The sequence below is a fragment of the Emys orbicularis genome, chromosome 4 (assembly GCF_028017835.1).
Source record: "Emys orbicularis isolate rEmyOrb1 chromosome 4, rEmyOrb1.hap1, whole genome shotgun sequence".
Lineage (NCBI taxonomy): Eukaryota > Metazoa > Chordata > Testudines > Emydidae > Emys > Emys orbicularis.
In genome coordinates, this window is record NC_088686.1 from 35,012,326 (window position 1) to 35,029,080 (window position 16,755).

The 16,755-nt window shown below is 42.9% G+C and overlaps 1 protein-coding gene and 1 pseudogene across 1 annotated transcript in view; one reads left to right on the top strand and one right to left on the bottom strand.

Annotated features, from left to right (window-relative positions):
• Positions 1-9,708, top strand: part of PTPN21 (protein tyrosine phosphatase non-receptor type 21) — a 51,996-nt gene extending 42,288 nt beyond the window's left edge. Inside the window, exons 13-18 of the mRNA XM_065403679.1 lie at positions 462-599; positions 3,674-3,895; positions 7,121-7,249; positions 7,625-7,859; positions 8,498-8,658; positions 9,580-9,708. Coding sequence (XP_065259751.1) covers positions 462-599; positions 3,674-3,895; positions 7,121-7,249; positions 7,625-7,859; positions 8,498-8,658; positions 9,580-9,708 — 1,014 coding nt within the window. The remainder of the gene's footprint in view (positions 1-461; positions 600-3,673; positions 3,896-7,120; positions 7,250-7,624; positions 7,860-8,497; positions 8,659-9,579) is intronic.
• A 3,377-nt stretch (positions 9,709-13,085) lies between these two features.
• On the bottom strand, positions 13,086-14,168 carry LOC135877256 (craniofacial development protein 2-like; annotated as a pseudogene).
• Between the last annotated feature and the right edge of the window lie 2,587 nt (positions 14,169-16,755).

Consider the following 16,755-nt stretch of genomic DNA (forward strand, 5'->3'; position numbering starts at 1 on the left):
CACCCATAAAATTCTGCTCTCTGAGGCCACTTCTGAAAACTGGGCCTATAAACTATATAGTGTGATGCACATAATCATTTAGATGTGTGTGATATCCCTTGGTGGTATTTTTTTCTGTCTTATTCGTACTATTAAAGATTTTAATTCTATTGAGGACTGTAAACTGCCCAGAATTGCCCTTGCACTGTGACCTAGCCTTGGAGAGAACAATATTTGTCATTCTTGTGGCGTTTCAGAAACTTGTATCTGGAATGAAGTCCGACTGGTGTCCAGTCCTAGGAAAGAATGTGGCTTTACCACTGCAGTCTCTTAGCCAGTGGTTAGCAAAGAGAAGCGGCTGTGCATTGTCTTCTGTTTGCCAAAAGGAGTCAGAGGAGTCCCGCTTATGAAGCTGAACCCCTAGGAAGACGACGTTGTGATCTGTTGTGTGGCTATCACCATTTTAAATTTTTTTTCTGCAGGGTATGAAAAAGAATAGAACGGACGCCAAAAAAATAGGGCCTCTGAAGCTAGCTGCCCTAAATGGACTAACCTTGTCGCGAATGCCTTGGCCAGACGAGGGCAAAGAAGAGCCGACCAGAGCAACAAACGATGAACGGGTCTGTTACCGTTTTCTAGAGTGTTTGGTTTCTCTTAGCCAGGCAATTTTAAAAATTAACTGCAGCGTCATTGTGTTTTGTGCTAATTACTAGAACAGCTCACCCTCAAAATAATTCAGACATAGAAGGTGGCAGCAAATTGGTGAAAGAGACTTCTAATTATTGGTTAGTTGTTGGGAAAAGTGCCTAATGAGACTAAGGATGAAAGGGGGGAGGGATAGCTCAGTGGGTTTAGCATTAGCCTGCTAAACCCAGGGTTGTGAGTTCAATCCTTGAGGGGGCCACTTAGGGGTCTGGGGAAATATCATTACTTGGTCCTGCTAGTGAAGGCAGGGGGCTGGACTCGATGACCTTTCGAGGTCCCTTCCAGTTCTATGAGATAGGTATATCTCCATCTATTATATTATTATATATAAGATTCACTTGTCATCCAGCTTCTGGGCACGTGGACAGTAGTTAAAATAGTATCCAGAGTTTTTAAAATTAGAAACTTTCCCTCCGTTTCCCACTGAGTTGTATCCCTGTCTAGAGTGTATGCTCTTCATGGTAGGGACTGTGACTTTCTGTGTGACTTGTACTGTTGGTGCTTAATAAATAATAAAAATTTAACAAGTATCCTAATTAGAATTCACTCCAGGGTTCAGGTCTTTGTAGGTCACATTGATATTTCTCCTCAGGAAAAACCCTGAAAAAAAAGATGGATCTTAAACAATGCCCTGAAGATCAACACATATATACTGTCTCAAACCTGTGCGGGAAGCAGGCTCCAAAGTTGACGGTCATCCAACTTAGAAAGCTAGAAGCTGGGATCAAGGCAGTTTAAAGCTGGGATGTGCAGCCTAAGCAAGAGCGCTCTGGCTAATATAAGTGTCATAAGAGGATATGGGATGAAAATAGGCAGAACCCAAACTATATAGGACTCTATAGAGCAATATTATCACCCTGAATTATACCCAGGAGCATAGCCAGTGTAGTCCTTGGAGAAGTAGTGTAAAGTACATCATTCAGCCAACACTTAAGTGCCTGATTCTGTGCATAACATAGCACGCTCAACTTCATCTCCACTTTAACTCAATTCACTGAGAAGGCACTGAGCACTTGCAAGACTGAACCCTCAATGAGAAACCACATTCTGCACCAACTACAAACTTCCAAATGGCTTCCAAAGGGTAATCCATTGTCAAGCACATAGCAGTAATTCATTCTGGGGATCTCAAAGGTTTGGATAACTGAGTAAGGTCCACACACTGGAGAGAGGTGTTGTAATTTTCTGGACAAATGTAGCTAGAAAATGGCATTTTTAGCCATAGGTGCACCATAGGAGTCTAGGAGATGCTGGGGACCTAAAATAACACCACATTGTCAATGAAGTTAGCAAACCGACACAGCCATTAATGGCTTGAGCTTCAGTGAGCACACTTTATCCACACCCCAGTTTTTTCCAAGCACTTGGGGAAAACGGGGACTCTGCACTGATAGGATAGATGAAAAGGAGTCAGAGATGTGTGTCCTCTGCATCCACATCCCCGCAGTGTCTTTCCCAGCAGCCCTGTATGCAGTGCATGTTGAATTGGAGGGTGACAAAATAGAACCTTGCAGACCTCTGAGCAGTAGAACCAATAGGGCAGAGGCGCAATTGCCTAGTACCACCCACAGGAATCTATTAGAGGAAAGAATCGAGTCATTCTTGAAGTAAATAGTGAAAGCTTTTAAAAGCAGATATTGTTGCCACTATTATAACACTGAGCACTGTTGTGCGTGATGCTGTACAAACAAGAAATTTACCATTTAAATAGGGCACAGACAAAACAATTCGGACGTATGTAATAGAAGAAAATCCAGTTTGAGGACTGCAAATATTTGTAGAGGACCAAGAAGTTCGTTCAACATATACTTCTGAAGTTCAGATTCATGCTACTGTGCCCTTGCTAGTCAATTTCATAGTAGGAACTTGACAAGAAGAAAGTCAGAAACTTCCCTGTGAGTGTGCTGAATTGTTATGGAGATTTTACACCTTTCTCTGTACCATCTGGTAAAGGCAACTGTTGGAGACAGGATACCAGACTAGATGGTTGATTTATCTCATACTGTGTGGCTGTTCTGATGTTACTGTGAGAGTCTGGTGCATGTGACACACACACACCCCATTCTCTAGCTTAAATCTTCCTTTTTTTTTTTTTTTTTTTGGTAAACAGATGCTGAAATTCCAAGTGTCTTCTGATTAGAAAGTATTTTGGTTTCGAAAAAAAAAAAATGTTTTTCAGCAGGTCTTGTTAAATAAAAATAAAACAATTAATGAAACATAAATGAAAAACAATACAGAAAATAATTAAAAATAAAACAGAATTATTATGGTAGGAGGAATTTGTGCTTATATCTCATCTGCAGCAGGAGTTTGTAGGAAGGATTTGCTGCCATCTTCAACATTTATCATCTCCAGGCTGATGAAACTGAGAGAGTATTTGCAGAATATGCTGAATTTATTCATTTGACAAAACACTTTGTTGTTCAGGTGGCTCTCCAGATTCAAAACAAAGCTGACCAGATAATAGAGTTGGAAGATACCTCTCAAATTAGCTACTGCAACCTGCTACATCAAGCAGGAAGGACTGTACACATCCCCGTCCAAACTTATCTATGCTTGCCTCAAATACCTGTAGAGACTCTGTCCTAACTACCTTGTTTGGCAAAATGTTCCCATGTCTGATTGGATTATCTACATAGAAATCAAGGAATAATTTTTGAATGTTATTTACTATCTCCATCTCCTAGTGCCATATCCTTACATTCTTCATCCATGTTCACTTAGACAAAACTCCCATTAACGTAAACTAGTTTAATCTGAGTAAAGACCCCAATATTTGGCCACTCCTGAATTACTGTGATTGTAAAAACAGTGATAGCTGGAAAGGGCTTTTAAAAATTAAGTGAGAGAAATTTGTGCTCTTTTTATTTTATTTTATTTTATTTTATTTTATTTTATTTTATTTTTATTAAATTCTTTTCACTGCAGTGTTAAGAGTAAAATTGAGTTGGGATGTGGCATTGTATGATCATCTTATTCTATCTTTTAGTGTAAAATTCTAGAACAACGGCTGGAACAGGGAATGGTGTTTACTGAGTATGAGCAGATTCAAAAGAAAAGGCTCATAGATGGAGAGTGCTCAATAGCTCGGCTCCCTGAAAATGCAGAGAGAAACAGGTTCCAGGATGTCCTTCCCTATGATGATGCCAGAGTGGAGCTGGTCCCAACCAAAGAAAACAACACTGGCTATATCAATGCATCCCATATCAAGGTAAGATTAATACTGATGAAGAACGTTTTGCAGAATGATTCTTCAGTCTCCTTGTAGCTAGTATCAAAAGCCTCTTTATTATTCGGTTAAAATAATTCTGAATAGCCTAACAGTGTTGCCAGGGTAGTTGACTTGCTGGATTAGCTGACTGAGCACACTGACCTCTGCACTTTGAAATGTCAGGGCACCGGGGGCTATGAGGAGGGTCTTGGTCAGGGGTCGGCAACCTATGGAAAGCATGCCAAACACGGCACGCGAGCCGATTTTGAGTGGCACGCAGCTCCCTGCTGCGGTCCCGGTCCCCAGCCCCACTCAGCCCCCCCGCCCACCGCTCTCCCCTGCGGGGGCAGGAGGCAGAAGCTTGGTTCTGCGGCAGCCAAGCTTCCCCCTCCCCTGCTTCTTCCCCCAGCATGGTGCTTTCCTGCCCCTCCTCCTCTCCGTCCCTGCGCCAATCAGCTGATGGCCCTAGCGAGGGGGAGGGGGAAGAGCGGCAGCGTGCACACAGCTCCGTAGAGGATGCAGAGAGAAGTAGGGACGGAGCCTGGGGGAAGGGGGTGGAACAGGGCATATCCCTTCCAGCCCCCTGGCATGAGCTGCTCAGGGCAGGGGGCTGGGAGCACCCCCACGAGCTGAGCACCCCAGCCTTCTGACCTGCACCCCCACCCCTCTGCCCTGAACCCCCCACCCCAACACACCCCCATCCCTCTGCCCTGCACCCCCACACACACTCAGCCTTCTGCCCTGCACCCCCCATTCCTCCAGCCTTCTGCCCTGCACCCCCCCACCCCAACACACACCCATCCCTCTGCCCTGAACCCCCCCACAAACTCAGCCTTCTGCTCTGCACCCCCACTCCTCCCAGCCCTCTGCCCTGAACCCCCCACACCCCAACACACACCCAGCCTTCTGCCTGCACCCCCCACAGCCCCCAACCCTCTGCCCTGATCTCTGAACCCCCCCACACACACCCCAGCCTTCTGCCCTGAACCCCCTCCCCCAGCCCTCTGCTCTGACCCCTGAAACACCGCCCCCTCCCCCCCAGGTCTGGGGTCCCGGCCGCAGGCCCTGATCAGCCCTCTGCCGGCCTAGGTGAACAGAACCCCAGGCTGGCAGCAAGCTGAGCAGGCTGGTGGCGTAAGATCAGCATTTTAATTTAATTTTAAATGACGCTTCTTAAACATTTTGAAAACCTTGTTTATTTTACATACAATAGTTTAGTTATATAATATAGACTTATAGAAAGAGACCTTCTAAAAACTTTAAAATGTATTACCGGCACGCGAAACCTTAAATTAGAGTGAATAAATGAAGACTCGGCACACCACTTCTGAAGGGTTGCCGACCCCTGGTCTTGGTGATGAAGACCTGAGTTGGTGGTGCTAGCTTCAGAGCAGCACGACACTGCTGGGAGATACTTTTCTTTCTCTTAACTGTGCAGGGGATTGCAACTGTTGTACTAAGAGAAGTGTTAGGATTGAAGTTGAAAAACTGATGACTGATAAATGAGTGTGGGTAAATGCCCAGTCAGTCCCTCTTTCCCTTTTCATGCTGGCCTAATATTCACTATTTTGAGGAAGAGAGATTTTCCTTAGGTCTTATCTACATGGAGATTTAGTGTGCAGCAAGCCGGGGTGTAAAACTACAGCACTGTAGCCTGCCACACACTAAGCAACAGTGTGGACTCTGTTACCGCGCACTAAAAGTTCTGTAGTGCACTTTGACGTACCGCTGTTTGAAACGGCAGAACATCACAGCACACAATGGAACCTTTAGAGCACAGTAACAGGGTCCACACAGCCACTTAGTGAGTGGCAGGCTAGAGGGCTGTACATTCAAACCCTGCCTAGCCATGAGACCAAGTCTCGGTGTAGACAAGCCCCTAGGCCTTAAGAGAGACTCCATGGTCACATATCTGAGGCATCTGCCATATACTGTTCATTCAGTTGCTTTCCCTTTTTTCTTTGTCATACATTAATAGAAGGTAAATCAATGCTTTGGGGATGTAAAAAGCTGGACGATAATCCTTAAAGCACACTGGGGTCCTTTGAGATCAAAGCTGGTATATATGTGTCAGGTATTGTAATTGCCCAATCTGACTCCATTCTCAGCAGAGACAGACACACACCCAACCTAAAGAACTGAAATTTAAGGGCCCTATTGTTCCCTCTCCTTCTGTGGATCTGGCCTGGGAGCACAGAAGGTGGGAATGCTAGCTTCATGCTGGAACTTTTCTGGCTGGTCACAGGGAGTAGATGGAGCCAGGTGGGAAACTGCTCTTCACAGTATAACCCCTTCCCCCCGGCCCCAGCCTCTTTCCTTAAAGATTTTAAGGAACCTCTTGCAAGGTGAACTTCATAGAATTTCCAGGGCCCTTTGCCCTTTTCCAGTGGGTGTTTCCACAGGGAGGTGAGTTATAGTCTTAAATGATTTGATGCTTCTAAAGAGAGTTAAGATCTCCTTAAAATAAATAAATAAATAAATGGAGATATCCTCTGTCCTAGAACTAGAAGGGACCTTGAAAGGTCATTGAGTCCAGACCCTTGCCTTCACTAACAGGACCAAGTACTGATTTTTTCCCCAGATCCCGAAGTGGCCCCCTCAAGGATTGAACTCGCAACCCTGGGTTTAGCAGGCCAATGCTCAAACCACTGAGCTATTCCTCCCTTCTTATCTGTAGGCAGCTCTAAACAAGGTTATATGTTATTGTTTGTTTGTTTTTTTTTATGGCCTTTTGCTGCCTGGCATAGTATCGAACAGTTTTCATACTTGATAACAAGCTATAAGTCAGCATTTTGAATTTCCTGAATCAAAATTGGGAGGAAAAACATATTGACTAGTGTAGACTCATTTTAACACTGTAATAATGGCATTGAAATGGCTAGAAAATGTCTTTAAAGCCTAATTTGTCTGACTGCACAGAATTCACCCAATATGAAAGAATGTTGATGTAGCCTCAGTTGTCCAGTATGGTTGGTTTTAAAATACTGTATCTCTAGTTGTTTTTCTCCTCTAAATGTTCATTTAACTTTTTTAAAGGACTATATAAATGATGACTTCAACACGACAGGGTGCAAATACTAGGTGGAGTCAGATTTATATGGTTTACAAATGGCCTCATTTGATTACCAAATGTTACTTCCAACTCCAAACTTTAAAGTCACTCATTTTGCAAACAACTTTCTTGGTAACCAGTAATTTAACATTCTCCTTTTGCATTTTTTACAGGTCTCTGTCAGTGGCATTGAGTGGGACTATATTGCTACACAGGGCCCTTTGCAGAATACATGTCAGGATTTCTGGCAGATGGTGTGGGAACAAGGGATTGCCATTATAGCAATGGTGACAGCAGAAGAGGTGGGTCCTTAGGCCAGGTCTGCTTTGAAATGTTTGCCGATATAGTAATGTTAGTTAGGATTGTGATCCTGTGTGATATTTTTAAATTGACAAAAAAATCCTTTTGCCAATCTAGTTTTTCATTCAGGGAACTGGTAGAAGTTTTGCCGGTATAAACTGGTCTCCACTCGAGAGATTTGCTGAGATAGCTATACTGGCCAACCATTCTAGTGTAGACTCAGCCTTAGAAATGGTTTCCTCATTTACTAAGTCTGAGTCAAAGTTTGTGGAGAAGCCCTTTAGCAGTACATTGTGGGGTAGAAACGTTGGGATTGTTACAGCAAGTTCAATTGTGTGTGTGTTCATGCCTTACGTTTGCAATGCTTTGCTTCCAAGGAGGGTGGGCGAGAAAAGAGCTTCAGGTACTGGCCCCGACTTGGCTCAAGGCACAACACTGTCACCTATGGGAGATTTAAGATTACTACACGATTCCGGACAGACTCTGGCTGCTATGCAACTACAGGCTTGAAGATCAAACACCTTCTCACAGGGCAGGAGAGAACAGTTTGGCATCTGCAGTACACTGACTGGCCAGAGCATGGGTGCCCAGAGGATCCCAAGGGATTTCTGTGTAAGTTGTGTTAATCCCCTCCATTAGCCACACCACCTACTATGGTTGTAGAGCATACTGATGTTAAAGGTTTCTTCACACCAGTGATGGATGTTGGATTTTTTTTTTTTTTTTTTAAAGAAATGTCTTTCTGCCTCTAAGCTCATGTACATAATTATTAAAAACCATATAAACTGAAACATAATTACACTGCAAGTTGTCACTTTAATCGCTCTCCAGCAAAAGAGAGTTAGGCTATAAGTCACCTCCCCAAGAGCCCCACCCAGGGAATCTCCCAAGTAAATAAATAATCCTTCCTGTTGCTTTGATGGGCTGTTAAAAATGTTTCAGTAATTCAATGATCGTTGTCAGGAATGTGACAGGAATGCTGCAGTTTGTTCTCTGATGTTAGTTACAATGGTAGTGACCGGGGGAGGGATAGCTCAGTGGCTTGAGCATTGGCCTGCTAAACCCAGAGTTGTGCGTTCAGTCCTTGAGGGGGCCATTTAGGGATCTGGGGCAAAAATCTGTCTGGGGATTGGTCCTGCTTTGAGCAGGGGGTTGGACTAGATGACCTCCTGAGGTCCCTTCCAACCCTGATAGTCTATGATGTAATATGTGTATTTATGTGTCTTTTTCTTTCCCATTGAAACTGACAGCGTACTTGGAGGAGATACAGTCAGTGCGGCGCCATACAAACAGCACAGCAGATCCTAAAAGCTCTAACCCTCCTGTACTGGTGCACTGCAGCGCAGGTGTAGGAAGAACGGGAGTGGTCATATTGTCAGAGATCATGATTGCCTGTTTGGAACACAATGAGGTTATTTTCCTGCCTATGTTTTAAAATAAAAGCTTTGGTATATGTATGTGGAGATTGCTCAGGTCACCCAGATCATAAGTATTGTGCTGCCTGATCTATTGAGCACTTATGGTGTGGCCTATGGACAATCTTTACTGCTGAGGTTGGGAGAACCCTTACAAGCTCCTCACCCCCTTTAGTAATATTGTAAAAGCGTTTGCTAGTGCATGAGGTGTGCATTAACATGTATTTTTCATTCAGGAACCTTGTCCTGCAAGGTGCTGATCAATGCCTGTGTGGTGCAGGGCATCCTCACATTCTGTGGACTTCAGTGGGAGCTGAGGGTACCCAGCATCTTGCTAGTTTGGCTTTATGACCAATTTTTACAGATGCATTTTTCAGTCTAGTCCCTGCACTTCATCAGATTTGCCTGGTTGCTGGGTGTATCTGTATTTATAATACTAGTGTTGTGTAGAAGACAGTGTGACAGTTTAATAAAATATTTAGAGGAGACATTAGCCCTGTCTGGCCATCACCCAAGGTGACCAGCTATAGACTATTGCACTTGTTGCTTTTTTCATTTTTGAATGTGCTCTGAAAGGTGATAAAGTATCTTCGTTTCAGTATCTATGCTGATGATACTTTACGCATGGCAGTGCTTTTCATCTTCAAAGCACTTGCCAAGCATTAAATTATTAAGCCTCATTATGAGGTAGGCAAATTAGTATTAAGCCCTTTCTACAGATAAGGAAAATGAGGCAGACAATTTAAGTGACTTGGCCAAGGCCACAGTGGGTTAATTGTCAGAGCTGAGATCTGAGCTCAGGAGTTACTGGCTCTGTGCCCTGTGCTTAGATCATACATCTCTCCTGCCTTGAAAGAACAAACCACAGACTTATTAATCACCAGTCATTATAACAGTTAACTTCTTTCTTTTTCCAGATGCTGGACATCCCAAGAGTGCTGGACATGCTGAGGCAGCAGAGGATGATGATGGTGCAGACTCTCTGTCAATACACTTTCGTCTATGGAGTTCTTATTCAGTTCCTTAAAAGTTCTAGGCTTATATGACGCCCACCACTTCCTGTGGGACTGAATCATCTCAAGAGTTTATAAAAGGAGAATTGCAGTTGTCCAGACATACTTGCCTTTCTGGTGTTTTCCTCAATAGATAACTCATGCAGAGTTACCTTTTTGGCATGGTGTGGGGATATTAAATGCAAGTGCAAGGTATCAACCTTTGCAAAGCAAGATATTGACTGGACTAACTTCTTTCTGTGTTCAGCTATGTTAGGAAGGTTCTAACATAACACAACTGTGCTCTTGTGAAGTACCTGCCCACTTTCTTGAGATTGTGTTACTCTGGGTAAATTAACTGTCAACTTTACCAAAAGTACACTGGGCAATTTTGGAAATAACCTATGGTTTTTTAAGTCTAAATTGCTTTTTTAAAAACAGAGCATTAGCTCTGAGCATGGAAAAAATATCTGTAGAGTTGCATAGCGAGGGGCATGACTGCCCCATTGGAATGCCAAGGTCTTAAGTAGTCTCACTCTACTTTCCATTTTGTATTTAAAACAATGCTAATATATTTTTTAAAATAGACTTGGTTTCTTCTGGTTCATTTAGCAGAACCAGCAGCTGCTAGAAACCTAAAAACATCAGGACAGTTATTTTTCTATTCAGCAAATTTAATTTTTTTAGTCTTCAAAGAGCTATACATTTGTAAACAGCACAAGTTTTCAGAGAAGAGCAGAAACGAAGACACTCAAATTAACTTTTCAGGATTTGTACAAAAGTGAAAAGTACAAGAGGAAACTGTTGGTACCTGTAGAGTTCCAGGTAGTAGAATCAGCAAGAGAAAAGTCTTGTTACCTGCAGAGTGCTAGGTAATAAAATAGGCAAGTAGAAGGCATTGTTGCCTACACATTTCTAGGTGACATAAATGGTAAGAGAGAGGCACAGTTACCTACAGAGTTGTAGGTAATAATCTGCAAGGGGAAGAGGTTATTGTCAATGGTTTTAGGTAAAAGTAAATGAACAAGAGAAGGTCAGTTACCTACAGGATTCTAGGTAACAAAATGGACAAGAGGAGGTATATATTCAGTATTATTCAGATATTTAGAGGACAGTTTGATTTTACTGGTTGAAATCGAAGTGGATGCAAATGATGTTTTAAGCACTTTTTTTTTTTTTGCTCTCTTATTTATATAGCTAAGCATATAAACTGTAACCATATATCATTTAATAGATTAAAGTACCATTACTAACCTAACTGTTAATTTAGGAAGAGCCTTTGGAAATGATGAAGAGAGATAACAGAACTTAAAAGTAGGAAGTTGCATAGTGGTGAATGGGGAATGAGTATGTGCAAATGATGGTGCAAGTGTGACGGCTGTGATTTTTGGTTGCACATGGTTAGTGCAAAGACTTCAGTATTAATTTTTACTCTCTCTAGCAAGAAAAGCTTAAAAACATCTTAATTTACAGTAGAATTCCTGAGTTTATTTTGTTAATCAGCTGAAAGGTTTTCGTTAGCCTTGTACGGTATTGTTGAGTTAAGGGTGTTTATGATATACAGGAGGCCATCTGAGAATGATAGCAACACTCAGAAATGATAACTGATGATGTTGGAGATGTGGGTATTTGCTCAAAAGAAGGCAGCATGGTCACTGGATGGGGCATGAAACTGGAAGTTAAGAGACCTGAGGGTTTGTTCCTTATTCTGCCACTAACTCACTGTGCGACCTAAGTCAGATCACTTACCTCTCTGTGCCTCAGTTTTTCTATTTGTAAAACAGGGGTAATAATGTTTCCCCACCTTTGTAAAGTGCTTTGAGATTTAGTGACAAACAGCTCGATTCAAGAGCTCTCTCTGTTGTTTGTAGATGTCTAGTGGTCAATTGACTCCCTAAATCTTTGGAGGACCAGTCAGTGAACAAACAGACAAACATATTGTACCTCCCCAGAGATCCCTGCTCCACAGAATGGAATGGGATTAGCATTTATTTGTTAGTCATTTTTATGACTGTCAGGATGGTGCTATTTACTTCTGATTAGCTGTGAGGAAGCTTTAAGCCCTAGTGTAAGAGACTAAAAGCTCCCTTCACAAGAAAAAATTATGTGCAATTTTTAATTAAAGGATAATAAAGGGTTGCTTCAGTTTCCTCTGTAATGATCTGCTCCCAAAATGATAGACAAGGTCCAAATGACAGTGTTAAAATATCACTCCCCCCAAAATTATACATCTCTCCCCCGATATAACACGACCCGATATAACACGAATTCGGATATAACGCGGTAAAGCAGTGCTCCGGGGGGGCGGGGCTGCGCACTCCAGTGGATCAAAGCAAGTTCAATATAACGCGGTAAGATTTTTTTGGCTCCCGAGGACAGCATTATATCGAGGTAGAGGTGTATTACTTTGGGGTAGATTGCGAGAGCCATGTAGTGTTTTTTGATGCCCTTTCCAATTCATGTTGCCCTTAGTAAAAATGAATTTTATGTAGAGTCGCTGTTGCCTTTCTAAGCATTGTTCTGTTTCATAAAGTGAAGATCTGATCTGTGCATCCACGCCCTTTCCGAAAACCAGCTTGCTCTTTTCTGAGAACGCTATTGACTGCCTCTGATATACGCTGGACTATGATCTTGCACAATACTTTGCTTGGCACAGATAAAAGTGTGATACCACGCCAGTTATTACAATCACTGAGAGTTCCTTTCTTTGGTATCTTCACTATAACCCCATTGGTCCACTCATCTGGCACTTTTTCCCTTTCCCAGACTGATGTAAATAGAGGGGCCAGAATAGATGCTGCTAACTCAGGATTTATCTTGAACAATTCTGCATTCAAGTTATCCTTGCCAAGAGCTTTCCCATTTTTTAAGGATTTGATGGCTTGAATGATCTCTTCCTTAGTTGGAGTGTCTGTGTTGATATCAAGATCATCTTCTGCCTCCTGGATGTTTGCTTTGTCTTTAGGTGGCTCCCTGTTCAGCAATTCTTTGAAATGTTCTGTCCAGCGCATTTCTTGTTCGTTTTCAGTTGTTAGTAGGTGGCCTTGTTTGTCCCTGATGAGAGTGTTTGTTGGTGTCTGATGTTTACCACTGATAAGCCGCGTCATTTTGTAGACTGTTCCTTGTTCATCATGAGCAGCTGCATCATACAATCATAGAATATCAGGGTTGGAAGAAACCTCAGGAGGTCATCTAGTCAAACCCCCTGCTCAAAGCAGGACCAATTTCCAACTAAATCATCCCAGCCAGGGCTTTGTCAAGCCTGACCTTAAAAAAAGCATCCTCTGCTTGTGTTGCCAGATTATCAATATAATGCTGTTTGTCCACTCTCACAAGGTGTTTGACTTCCCGGTGTGCCTTGCTATACTGCTCGTGGTATTTGTTCTTTAGCTTCTGGGATTTTGTGTCTAAAACTCTTTTTTCTTCAGGGCTCATCTGGTTTCTATGGCATTCCATGTGCTGGGTGGAATCCACTCCTTCCTTCTCTTCTGCCTGTAGCCTAGACAGGCTTCACTGCTCTGTTTATAAATTGCTGTTACTTTGCCCCACATCTTGCATTCCCCTCCTCTTCATCAAGGTCTGCAAGTGCTTGAAACCTGTTCTTTAACTGGAAAATGAAGGCTTTCTGTATTTCAGGGGCCTTTAGCTTGTCAATGTCATAATGTCTATGTCCCTTGTTTGGTGGACCCACACTTCAGTTTTAGCTTGATGGAGGCTGTCACACGGTGGTGGTTGCTACCAACATCTGCACCCCTTCTCACTTTCACATCTATCAGTGATCGTTGCCATTTGCCATTGATCATGATATGGTCAATCTGGTTCTTATCTCTGCCATTTGGAGAACACCATGTTAGCTTGTGAATTTCACAATGTTGAAATAGGGTTCCGCCGATGCCTAGGTCATTCATATTACAGAAACCAACAAACCTCTCTCCATTTTCATTCATGGTGCCACACCCATGTCTTCCCATTGCTCTGTCGTTGTTTGTGTTGTCCTTACCAACCTTGGCATTCAGGTCTCCCATGACGATAGTTAGGTTGTGGCGTGGTACTCTCTCTAACTCCGCCTGTAGTGTAAGGTAGAATTTTCCCTTTACTACTTCATCACTGTCATTTGTCGGAGCATAGCACTGAATCAGGGTGATATTATGTTTCCCTTTCAGTCTGGCTCTCATAAGTCTGCTGCTGATGGATTTCCATTCAAGCAGGGAATGCTCCACTCCCTTCTTCAAAAGGAGAACAACACCCTCGTGGTGTTGTCCATCATCCCGTCCAGAATACAGCAAAGTTTCTCTCGAAGCTGTTGTTAATCTTCCTGATCCCGTCCATCTGCTCTCGCTGACACCCAGGATGTGTAAGCTGTAGCGCCTCATCTCTGCTTTGACCTGAGCTAGCTTCCCTGTTTTATACATTGTCCGTACGTTCCAAAAAACAAGTCTGGTTTTTGTCTTGGTGTTGAGCACTTCAGTTTTCATGCTAGTGGCTTCCTTTCGGCTGTCACCCCTGGCAGTCATACGGGTCATTGACTCCTGAAAGCCATCACACACAGTAATGGTTGATTTCTCCGTCACTGTTTTCGTAACATATTTTGTTTTTTTTATGGGACAGGGTTGTTAGCTCTGTGCCTAACCCGCAACCTGGAGGACTAGGGTGTCTGTTTTGTCTGTCCCCTCCCCCACAGACCAATCCGGCATGGTTGAACCTACCAGGAGCAAAAAGCCCCCACCGACACAGACTCTGGGGATCGTTAGAGCATGCAAGCTGTCCGGCCATGACAAGACACGGACACCAGAGGACATTCTGCGGGCATATGGAATCCTTTTATGTATAATCAACATCATCAAAAGCTTTTATTTCAACTTTACATGCAGTGTTGATCACAGTGAGCTCAGTTTTGAAGTCAAAACAGGAGTACTTCAGGAGTGTGTCATGTCTGCAGTCCTCTTCAGCATTGCCATTGACTGGGTAATGCAGTGTACAACAGAAGACATGCCAAGAGGCATTAAATGGACACCCATCCCTTGAAGACCTGGACATCACAGATGATCTCGCTCTCCTATCACATACCCAACACCATATACAAGAAAAAACATTCTTGTTTTTTTCCGTCCAATTTGCTGCATTCAGCCAGCAAATTGGACGGAAAATCAACTGCAATAAGACATAATAAGAAATAATATTGCCTCACCATCACCAGTACGGATAGAGGATTATGTTCTCACCAATGTGGAAACATTCACATATTTGGGCAGCACCATCAGCCAGGACGGTGGAACAAGCCAGGACATCTGTAACAAAATCAATAAAGCCAGGAACACTTTCAGGAGCATAAATACAGTCTGGAAATTATCAACATACAAAATCAAAACCAAACTCAAGATTTATCAGAGCTGCGTACTTTCAACATTACTTTATAGTGCAGAATGCTGGGGAATAAGAAAGTATGACATGTCCAAACAGTCTATATAACCTGCCTCAGAAAAATCCTCTGTATATTTTGGCCCAGAACAATCTCAAACCAAGATCTACTGACACAGTGCAGCCAAGAGGATCTGAGCATCATCATTGCCAGGAGGCGTTTGAGATGGATCGGTCATGTGTTTCGGATGGAAACTGATTCCATCACCAGAGTGGCAATAAGATGGACACCTGAAGGCAAGTGAAAACAACGCCATCCGAAAACAACATGGTGAAGAGCTGTGGAAGCCGAGCTGAAAAACTTGGAGCACAGCTGGGGAACCATTGAAAGACTTGCCAGAAACAGACAGGAGTGGAGGAGCTTCATCGCTGCCCTAAACACCAGAGGCGTAATAGGGACATGATGATGATGATGATGATGAAGATGAAGAAAAATGAGTTTGAGCACAACAGAGAAAACCTTCTCTTCCTCTTAACTGTGGGCCTGAGATAACATGCTTACCATATCTTTGCCCAACCAGAACCACACCTGGCAGGAACAATGTCTTGATCCAGAGGAAACTAATCACTGAAGATGTGGCACACTATAATTCACATCTGCTAACATACAAACTACCTGCAACTTATATGTCAAATGGTTTATCAGCACCTCTCAGAATCTGGCTTCATGGGCCCACTTCTGCAGTTCTTTCATGTATAGACCTTACTTCAGCATGAACATTCATATAAATCAGTGGGATTACTCATGTGAGTAAGAATTGCTGGATCCAGCTCTATGAGAGCATTCTAGCCAACCCGTTTCTCTCCAAAAGGTTTATCAATCAGAATGAAATTCAACAGCTCTCTGTAACAAAATGAAATTTAAAATTGCTATTGAACTAATTAAGAAACTGTGTTTAAGTCTAAATGTATACTCAGGTTTTAGCATTCAAATGCTTTGAACCTTCAAAACCACACATTTGTCCATGCAAAATGGATGGATATCTGTACCATGTTTCTTCATAGAATATTGAGCGTTACAAGGGAATTGTTGCTAAAGCCAGCCCCAGCCAGGGTTACAGGTCTGTTTATTTGCCAAAGGCTTAAAATTCCACTCCAAGTGGGTCCAGGTTCACCAAATTCACTTTCCTACCCTAATGATGTTGAAATACTAGGGAGAAACTATATATATATTGAAGTTTCAGAATTCTCAGGGACAATTAAGGGTGCTGCTACTGGAAATATATAGTCAGACTTCACTCTCTCTTTTGTAGGACTAAATGGAAACTGCTTCCTTAGGATCAAATTCTGTAAAACTCTGCAAAGTCTGAGGCCATGTCTACACTACAGAATTAAGTCGAGCTAACTTACATTGGCATACAGCCACTCCAGGAATTACATCACTTGTGCGTGTCTACACTTTGCTCCTTTTGTCAGCGGTGCACATCCTCATCAAGAGCACTTGCATCCATTGTGCTGTCAGTTGGGGCATTGTGGGATGGCTCCGGAAAGCCAGTAATGGTCAATGTAAGCAACGCAGTGTCTACACTGACACTGCATCAACCAAACTACATCGATCTTGACTCTATGCTGCTCGTGGAGGTGGAGTATTAAGTCGGCATAGCAGGCAGTTTGTCGGTGGGAGCCAAATTTAAGTGTAGACACTTCCGTAGTTAAAGATGCCTTGCGTCGACCTAACTGTAG